This window comes from Mirounga angustirostris, unplaced genomic scaffold (genome assembly GCF_029215605.1).
Source record: "Mirounga angustirostris isolate CCGP_5_RB_7025 unplaced genomic scaffold, mMirAng1.0.hap1 SCAF_8, whole genome shotgun sequence".
Taxonomy (NCBI): Eukaryota; Metazoa; Chordata; class Mammalia; order Carnivora; family Phocidae; genus Mirounga; species Mirounga angustirostris.
This window is the reverse complement of record NW_026991716.1, coordinates 98,440,094-98,450,418: the sequence shown is the minus strand read 5'-3', so window position 1 is coordinate 98,450,418 and position 10,325 is coordinate 98,440,094. Positions and strand designations below refer to the sequence as shown.

General features: G+C 41.6%; 1 protein-coding gene across 5 annotated transcripts in view; it reads left to right on the top strand.

Annotated features, from left to right (window-relative positions):
• The first annotated feature begins 2,313 nt into the window (after window positions 1–2,313).
• Window positions 2,314–10,325, top strand: part of HDAC2 (histone deacetylase 2) — a 30,491-nt gene continuing 22,479 nt past the window's right edge. For 2 of the 5 annotated variants that reach the window (XM_064598023.1, XM_045865355.3), the window contains exon 1: window positions 2,314–2,522. In XM_064598023.1, the coding sequence (XP_064454093.1) occupies window positions 2,471–2,522 (52 nt within the window). In that variant the 5' untranslated portion in view covers window positions 2,314–2,470. Of the gene's footprint in view, window positions 2,523–2,725; window positions 2,747–3,108; window positions 3,335–3,359; window positions 3,601–10,325 lie in introns of those variants that run through there. The other 3 variants (XM_064598021.1, XM_064598022.1, XM_045865354.3) reach the window with 3 other exon arrangements.

Below are 10,325 nucleotides of genomic sequence, written 5' to 3'. Positions count from 1 at the left end.
GTATATTGTCTAAAACTTTCTTTTTTTCTAATGGTAAAAAGGTTTGATAGAGATGAGTTTGAATATGGCGAATGAAATTAGAGCTTGTCAATAGGTTTTAATAACTGATTGTATGTTAGCTCTGATAATCTAAAGTTCATTATAGATGTTTAGGCACATAATTCTCTTGGTCTCCTCCTATCACCAATAAGATATCCTTCTCTAACGCCAGTTTCTAAAGGTAAAATAATTGCTTCTATTAGTTTAAAATTATTAAATAATAAATAACAAGTTCAACAATAACCAAAATATATGCCCAGGCTCTTCTCACATGTTCAAAGTTAGGTACCATGGATGCAAACAATAATTATTATTACTAGCATTGTAATAATAATCATAATAAATCCTTAAGTTTACATAGTTCATTGTTTATAAATGATTCCATATTTTATTTGAGCCACTCAATATTCATACGAGGAATTATTCTTCAAATAATACTGCCTCATTTTACAGATAAAGCAATTCAGACCAAAAAAAGTTTAAGTGACTTGCCCCGTGTCATAGGCATAGAGATACAATATATCCAAGACATAGTCCCTCCTCTTGTTAAACTCTATTGTAATGAGAAGTTTGGAGGACTTGTGAGCAACCTTAACATGGTGTTGAGCTAGAGCGCTACTAGTCCCAAGGACAGACCACGGGAAGGACAAGGAAACACCTGGGGGCAGGGAGGTAGGCAGAGGCAGGGAAATTTTCCGGAAGTAAATAAAGTCTCATTTCAGACTTCACTATGTTGGTTCTGAGAAGAATATTAGTTTCTTCTCAGAATCTACCAAGTTGATTTGGGACTTGATAGAGTAAAACTGTGAAAGTCAACGCCTCGTTATTAACTTTAAGCCAATGTTTCTCACACTGCTGCTCCTGTACCAACTGCATCAGTTACATGGGGTGCTTGTTAAAAAAAATAAAGACTTGGAGGGAGAGGGGAAAGGGGTTACTTTGGACTTTCTTAAACTTCTTGGGTGAGATCCAGGAAAACTGCTGCTGTAAGTATAAACACCTTGGGGATTTTGAAGTCAAAGAACAAAATAAAGAAGATATTTCTGGCTCCAAATGGCTCCTGCTTCAGTAAGACCTTTTTTTCTTTCTTTTGGATGGAGTATGGAAGAGTGTGCATTCGGCTATTTGGGGAAAAGAGTACTATATTGCAAACTGTCAGTCCCTCCACCCTTCACGTGCAGTGTGGTTGGCTTGGAGCAGGTGCTTGATAAATGTTTGTTGACTTGCTGATCAGACATAGATATATATTTAACTTCCATGAGTTCTGAAAGCGCTTTCTGCTTCTATCTTCCAGGGTCCAGCCAGCAGCGGCAGTATAATGGAGTAAAGGTGTGTGGATTTCGGGGAAAGACTGAATGAATTCAAACCCCAGGTCCTCAACAGTTGAGAGGACCAAGTTCCTTAATCTGCCCCCATTTATAAAGAAGGGATAGATATACCTCCCAGAGTTTGGGAGAGTTTTAAATGAGTTAACAGGTATCTATGATATATAGGTATCAATGAAAATACTGTAAGTGCAAATGCTTAGAACTGTGCTTTACGTCCCAACGCAAATGCGTTCTACAAATACTCATTGAAACCCAGGCAGTGGACTCTACAATTTATTGTCTGTAATAGGTCCCCTTAACAGGTCAGAACCTCGGGGCAATTATCAGCAAAAAAATGAAAGAACAAACGAACAAACTAGAAACCTGAAGCGACCCAGCCCAGGAACCCTGAGCTGCAGCGTGGCGTGCTCGAGGAGGCCGGAAGGGGTGCAAGAGTGGTCTCTCCCCGCCCGGTTCGCAGCACGTGGTCCGCTCGGGCGGGAGCTTCGCGACAGTGGGGGAGGGGAGCGGCGTGGGACGACGCGGAGGGGGTCTAGGCGGCCAAGGCTACGGTTGGGAAGATGCGACTGCGCAGACTCCGGATAGGCGCAACCACTGTGCGAAGATCGAAAGGGGGGAGCGTTCACCCGGCTCCGCACTCCTTTTATCTGCTTGCGGAGCGATAGCCTGACTTTTTTTTTGTTTCACGACTGCATTTGGCGTCGCCGTCTGCAAGTTGGTCATAAGCAGAGGCCTCTTATTTCAAGACTGAAGAGACCTCTTTTTCTAGTCGGACCCCTTTCTCCCCCGTGAAGGCCACAGTGGACACGTCCCACCTCCCCTCGGCCTCCGGAGGTGGTTTGGCTGCCCCCTCCCCCCTCCCCAGTGTCGCGAGTTGGCGCCGCTGCCACCCCCCGCTCCGCGCTCTCGGCCCCTCGGCCGGGCGGTACCGAGTCCTCCCGGCGTCCCTTCATCTCCTCCCTCCGGCCAGCCGTTCCTTGCGGGACTGCCACCCCCATCTTCGCCCCAGTCCTTTTCTCTCCCCGCCGAGCCGCGGCGGCACCAGCAGCAGCTTCAGCAGGAGGAGGAGCCGGAGCCCGGAGGCGGCGGTGGCCGGAGAGCCCATGGCGTACAGTCAAGGAGGCGGCAAGAAGAAAGTCTGCTACTATTACGATGGTGAGAGGCCCGGCTGGCAGGAGGGTGGGTGGGCAGGGCTGGGGAGCCAGGCCCTGAGCCGCGCCGGGTTCCGCAGCCGCCGACGCGGGCGGGCGCGGGTGCTGAGGGGTGGGAAGGAGGAGGGACCGACGTCTGGGAGCATCTTAACCCATTCCCGACCCGACGCCGTCAGGGAGAGCCCCTCCGCGGCGACCGGCCGCCGCGGGCTCTGCAGCGGGAGCCAGGTGGGCACCCCCTTTTCTCTCCTGTCGCTCTCTCTCCGGCAGTAGGGTCCGCCGCCCCGAAGGCAGCCGCCTGTGGGACGGGGCCGGCCTACCCCGTCTAAGTGGAGGCGGCCAAAGGGATGGCTTGCCCTCTCTCTCCTCCTGCTCGCCACTTGCGGGCGCGGAGGTGTGGGGGTGCTCTGCTCCGGCCCCGACCCTCCCCCCGGGCCAAAATATCTACCCCGGCCCGGACTTCACACAAAGCCCCGCGCCCGCTGGAGCCCCGCCCTCGGCCCCCGTCTCTCCCCGCCCTTCTCCCCGTCACCGCTCGCTCCCGCCCCTCCCTTCCTCTCTGTCTCGAGCTGGCCCGCTGCGTCTGCTCCTTTCTCCGCCTCCAAGCTTCAGCCCGGACCCCTCGACCGGGTCGGGGCTGGCAAGAAGTTACCAAGGGTGGGGACCCACGTCCTCCTTGGGACACACTGACGCTGCCGTTTCGCCTTGGGCTCCATCCCTCTCCTTTGTTCGCCGCGTTCTTTGAGCGCCACTTTCTCAGGATTCAAATGAAAAGGCTTCACTTCCTCGATAAAAATTGGGGTTTTCGAGTTTGAGGTAGTCTTCGCGGGAAATGGGACGGTGTTAGGGAAACGTGGAGCTGTACTGCTTGTGTTGTAGACCAGACTCGATGGGTTCTGGCTTGTCTCTGTGAGAGGCGGTTACCACCCACTTCTTTGTTGCTCTTTGTTCGATCAGGAAATACACCCTGCTTGGGAGGTTTAGGATGCATTCGCATCTTGCTTGCGAAAGCTGTTTCTAGGTGTTGGGAGTTTTGGTGTAGGAAAACTTGGAGGAGTAATGCAGAAGTACTAAATAATCAGGTAAGCTTGAGCTTGCGGTGCAGTAAATTATGAAAGTCAGATGATTTTAGGGGTTCTCTGATTTGAAATTTGAGCAGTAACATTAAATCTCTTGAATCCTGTTTCCTGTGGAAATGGAGTAGTAACCTGTTTTGCAGATTTCACAAAGACATTCATTTGGTAAATATTTCTACTGCGTTACTCTCCAGAAAAGGATTTCGAAAATTTTACAAAAAAGCTAGGCTCAATGACCTGCAAGTCCTTGATCTGTCTAAAGCAATACAAATCTTGGAAGTTGTGTCCTGTATATGGTGTATTATGTGTATATTACAAATCTTAAGGTGGTGGAAAGACCTAAGAGGTCTAGGTCAGAATAAATCTGATTTTAATTTGAAAATGACCATACCATATTACTTCATTTAGCAAAGATGAATCTTTTAATGCCTGAGTATATAAAATGACCACCTATGTCATTTGTGGAAAAACTTAAAATCATAAAGAAGAAATCTAAATTGTTTGCTATTTGATGGCTAGTACTAAATAGTTAATAGCTGTATTTTAAAAACATTTTTTGAGAGCACTACATATATGTGTAATACAAATCGAAATTACGGCATCCTGGAGGAGTAAAGATAGTACATTTATGGATTATATTTGTTAAAATCATTCTTTAAGTTTTCATGCATATTTTGAGACAGTGGTAAAACCCAAGCCCTGCATTCCCTGATCAAATTGGAAAATAAATAACTGTGTGTGTGAGTTAATTTTTAAAATGATATTGTACCTAAAGTTTAGAGATTTGTTCTTGTCAGGAGTTGGGGTAGAAGGTTTAAAAAGTTGGGGAAACTGGTGCTGAGGCTCTTCCTGCAGCTCTTAGTTGCTACTGACAGTGATAGGCTCTGAAGAAGTAAACTGCTTGTAACTTCTTGTCACCAGACTTGAATTGTAGAGCTGGGAGGTACACGTAAGTAGCAGTTTTATGAACAGCTGTTTCTGGGCCCTTAAGAGCCTTTGCTGAGGGAGTGGGATGCTCAGGGCAGGATGCAGACTTGATAGGTAGAGTGGAAATATTCAAGTCCCATGGTTGTTGCTTAATACTATACTATAGACCATTTAGCTGCTTTACTTAAGGCCAACACCAGTGTATAACTGAATATTTGGAAATCTCTTCATTAGGTTATATGCCTTTCGTCTAGGGCTCATGCCTCATTTTCAGAATGGAATTTTTATTTGCTTTCATTTGGAAATATTCTTTGGGTTTGGGGGGCTAATAAAATTGTTTTGTAGAAATTATTAAATGGGTTGGGTATCATTATGCTAATTATTAGTATGTGATAGTATATATACTAAACTTTCAACAATTCCAAAAGCTTACTTTTTCATTATTTAAAAAACCCTATTTTGTCAGCTTAAAAGGGTAGTGGTGTTTTTTTCTTTTTTGGGGAGGAAAGAAGATGCAAGTAAAGCAGCTTCTGCACCAAAGAATTGGGAGATTTGAAGGTATACAATATGGATTGGATTAGAATTAAAAATCTGCTACCCTAAATTATCTTGTTTTAACTTGATAAAGAAAGTAGAAGAAAGATGAATACAGGAATGAAGTAGTGGATTCTATAAGATTAGGAAACCTACCTTTAGGCTTAGTGGGACCATTAGGCATACTCTTGACAACAGAGAGTATCTAGCAAATGAAAGGAATTTCTAAAGACATGTATTTTTCTCTGTATGCTTTACAGTGTTCAGTATTATACCCTTTAGATGACTGGAATGCTGGTTCCAGCTAAACCTTCAGGCATTGATGGATGAGGTATCCTTAAATCTTTGAGGAAAGTAAGAGTTCACTTTTCTTATTGTAGATACTGACCCATAGTCCAAAGTTTTCAAAAACTTAATTCTAAATCTTGGTCATCTTGTATGTATTGCGTGATTATCGATACTCTGTAAAATGATATACCTAGTGGCTGAGATCCCTTCTGACTTTAAAATGATGTGGTTTCTGTACTTAAATGTAATTAGCAAACCAACTGTGTTAGTCCGGTATTACAATACTCAAAATTGTAATACTTTACCTAGGGGGCGCCTGGGTGGAGCAGTCATTTAAGTGTCAGACTCTTGGTTTCAGCCCAAGTCATGATCTCAGGGTCTTGAGATGGAGCCCTACATTGGGCTTCGTGCTTATCAGAGTCTGCTGGAGATGCTCTCTTCCTCTGCCCCTTACCTTGCCTCTGCGTGCGCACGCTCTCTCTCTCTCTCATGTAAATAAATAAATAAAATATTTATTAAAAAAATAATTTATGATACTTTATCTAGAAATATTAAGTGTACTTTGTTTTGAATTAAGCTTTAGGCCAATCACATTTCGTGCCGGTTTTACAATGTATACAATATAATAGGGTTGTGTGTAAACATAATTTATATAATTGTATAGATACTGCTCTATGCTCTATTTTTTCCTCTTTTGATAGGGTGCATCAAAATGTTGGAGACAAGTGGTTCAGCAAAAAGCACTTAACACTATACAAAGATAGAATATAAAAGTTACCAAGGTCATGCCTCCCAGTATACTCATAGTTTAGGAGATTATAAGGATTGATTTGGCAGCCAACTAATTGACAGATTTTCTTAGACCTTTATTTGCAACAGCGGTGCCAAAGTCTTTTTGGTAGATAGCCTGTAATAAATTGCATGGGTTCTTAGCTGTAATATAAATATTATCCATAAAATAGGTATCATTTCATCCAAAATAGGTAATCAGCAAATCAAAGTGCTAAATGAATTACAGCAGCAGTTCATAAATATCAGTAGTCTTTTTTTTTTTAATTTTATTTATTTGAGAGAGAGAGCCAGCGAGTGGTGTGGAAGGAGCAGAGGGAGAGGGACATGACCTCAAGAGTTGAAGAAGAGTTGAAGAAGAGGAAATCAAGAGTTGACCCTTAACCAACTGAGTCACGAGGTGCCACCATAAATACTAATAGTCTTAATTGCACATCATTGTTTAAACATAGTAGGGTGTAATGCTCAAAAAAAACAGCTTTTCTTATACTCTTCCCCAGCTATTCTTTAGTATTCATTTCCTTCAGATTTCACCTAATCAGACTTTTTTCCTATTACCTTAATCCTCCTTACTGCTTTTCTCCTTATCACTTGTACTATTATCCTATTTCTAGCACCTAAATTTTGTCCTCCTAACTAGAATATAAGCTTCGTGAGGACAGAATCTGTTTTGCTTATGTCTATATCTCTACCATCTAAATAAAAATTAAAGGTTTTTTTTAATTATTGGTGATAAATGATTAGTACCTTATTTTTATGGATAGAGCACTTTCATATAACATTCTCTGCTGCTTACAACCACTCTGAGTTATGGACAGGTAGGATCAGTGGCATTTTGTCTGTTTTACAGATGAAAATAGATTAGTATCCCTGTTTGATACACTCCTTATCCTTTACCACACTGACTTGTTTTAAGGTCCAAGAAGAGGTCAGTACCTTGCACCTAACACGATTTTTCTTCCTTCTTTTGGTGACACAAGAGTGGAACTCTTTGCATTGATACCAAAAAAAAAAAAGAGAGTATTAAGTAATTCTTTCTTTTTCCTAACAAAAATATGTAAATTATTCAGTTGACAGATACTTAAGGAAATGGTTGGAACTGGTAATCTCTTAGGGAATGATGATAGCATTGAAACAGATCAGATTTAGAAGTTAAAAGTATAAAGGGGCGCCTGGGTGGCTCAGAGCTGGTTGTCTGACTTCAATTATCTGCCTTGCGGCTCAGGTCATGGGTCCTGGGATCAAGCCCCACATCGGGCTTCCTGCTCAGCGGAGAGCCTGCTTCTCCCTCTCCCCTACCCCCCGCTCATGCTTTCTCGCTCTCTCAAATAAATAAAATCTTTAAAAAAAAAAAGTTAAAGTATAAGGATGTTTGTACTGGTTAATAAGTCTTATTCCTCTCTAATAACAGTTGGTTAATACTTGTTCATGAAATCAACTTTGGGTTTAGAAATATCAAATGGGCTTAAAGTCCATACTGTGTGCCAGGTAGACAAAAGATTATATTTAAGCCCTAAGAACGAAATAAACTGTATGCTAGATCGTAAGAGTGGGGACGTTTGTAGCGTACTCAAGACAAGGAAGGCCTGAAGAAAGAGAATGGGCCAGCCTTAAAAGAGTTTTCCTGTAGGGGCGCCTTGGTGGTTCAGTTGGTTAAGCTGCTGTCTTCGGCTCAGGCCATGAGCCCGGGGTCCTGGGATCGAGCCCCACGTTGGGCTTCCTGCTCAGCGAGAGCCTGCTTCTCCCTCTCCCTCTGCCTGCCTCTCTCCTACTTGTGCTCTCTCTCTGTCTCTTTGTCAAATAAATAAATAAAATGTTAAAAAAAAAAAAAAAAAGTTTTCCTGTAAGATACTGCAAGCTGCAAAGGCCACGTAGTTAGGATTTGGCACACTAAACAAAACGGAAGACATGGGGGAATAATGGGATGCCAGGCTAGGTAGTAAAGGGCCAGACCACAAAAACTTTGTAGTAAGAGATTTGAACTTGGTTCAGGGAGTAGAAAACCACTGAAGCATTTTTAAATAGAACTCAGGTGAAGAAAGGATGGTGAAGAGTGATGATGAATACTGAAAGCAAGAACTGAATGCATGTTGGTCCACGTAAAATATATTGGTTGTGGCTGACAGAAATGGACACATTTAAGAGAGGTTTTGGGAGTGCAACAAATAGAACTTGTTGATGGATTAGAAATGGAGCTGGAGCTGGTTGATGGTGGTACAGAATGAAGGATGGACAACTCCTACTAATTTTCTAGATCGAACAGTTAGGTGACTTATTGCTGAGAGAAGAGGATTTTTAGGGCATCACTCTTGTTCACTGACTTATCCAAGCACCTAGAATAGTGCATAGCGCACGGTAGGCTCTTAATTTGTTAAATGAATGAATGAACATGAGAAACTCCTGATACTTAAAGGTTGGTGCAGAGTGGCTATCAGGTAGGAATACAGTCCATGACAGTGGTATTATGGAAGCCAGTGGCCAGAGTGTTTAAGTTAGTAGTGGACTAAGTCAGTAGTGTGTGGAAGGTGAAAATAATACTATGGCTTTTTCTTGCTTCCTTTGGTTTTTTTCTTTGTTTTTCTGGATAATTTTTATAACGTGCTTATCTTTAGGGGTAAAGGTACATTTTACAATCTTAAAATTCAAAGTTATCTGAAAATGGGAAGAAAAATCTGTAACTTATTTGGAACCAAAAGCTTAATCTGAATTAATATTTATAATCTTTATTCTGCTTACTGTGAATATTCATACATTTTTGCTGCAAAAAATATTGTTTGATTATAGAATGCTGTGCAGATCCCAGGGTATCACATAATATACAGCAGATGTAACATACTACATTTATAAAACCTGAAAAAAAAAAATCTGAAATACATCCAGTCCCAAGTACTTTGGGTAAGAGAGTGTAGACCTTAGTAGCCATTTCATTCTGATAGCTTCTTTTGAAGAGTGAGCAATTTCTAAAATTTTGCAGATAACTAATTCTTTATGGTAATTTCTTCACATTGACAAAGTTTGTTGTATTCAAGGAACGACCTTGCACTAATTTTTCTGGATGTTTGCTTCATTGATAATGCATTTTTGTGTATTTTGATAAAAATCAAGATAACATTTAAAATGCCTGAGTTATGTTACTAACCATTTAAATCATGAATGGAATTCATAGGTTCTTAAACTAAGAAAAGACATTTTATGTTTAATAAAAAGTGGATGGCTACAAAGCAACCTTGTAGAGAATTTTGAGATATGGGATTAAGCCAGAAAGTGTTGGGCGATGTTTCTTTTATAACCCAAGGGGGTTATTTTGGAGGAATTCTTAGTAAACGAAATGGCACTTATCTTTGGCTTAGCTCCCCTTGTGTCATTTAGGAAGTGCACATATTTTTGATGGGACCCCTAAATTGTAGCAGAGAAACTTGTTGAAAGCTATATGTATTCATACAAAATTTGAGGACCCGATTGGTTTAAAAAAGAGAAGTGTTACTTTCATGAATTGGATAGGTGGTTTCTTGTATTCATTTTCTGATCCTAAGCCTTTGTTAAAATATTTGTATTACATATATCCTTTTCTTTCCAGGCTTTCCCCTACCATTTCTTTCTAGTGACTGAAAATGCCATTGCTTTCCTAGTAGCTACTGCTTAATATTATCTGCATTGCTCTGCATGTGTTTGAATCTAGCTCCTCTAGGGCATGCTAGTTGGGTTACTTTGGCAGTGTTACCCGATTCTGCTGCATCTCACCTTTCTTTACTATAGGAACAGTAGTAATAGTACCTACATCATAGGGTTAATTGAGAAGATTAACAGATAATACACGTGAAGTGCTTAGAATAGTACCTCCTAGTGAACACTCAATAAATGTTAATTATACATTATATGTTAAAAAAAAGATAGTAGGAAGGGAGAAATGAAGGGGGGAGGAAATCGGTGGGGGAGATGAACCATGAGAGACTATGGACTCTGAGAAACAAACTGAGGGTTCTAGAGGGGAGGGGGGGTGAGGGGATGGGTTAGCCTGGTGATGGGTATTAAAAGAGGGCATGTACTGAATGGAGCGCTAGGTGTTATACGCAAACAATGAATCATGGAACACTACATCAAAAACTAATGGTGTAATGTATGGTGATTAACATAACATAATAAAAAAGAAAAAGACCTATCTGAGAGATACATGGGAATCGCTGATAAGTATT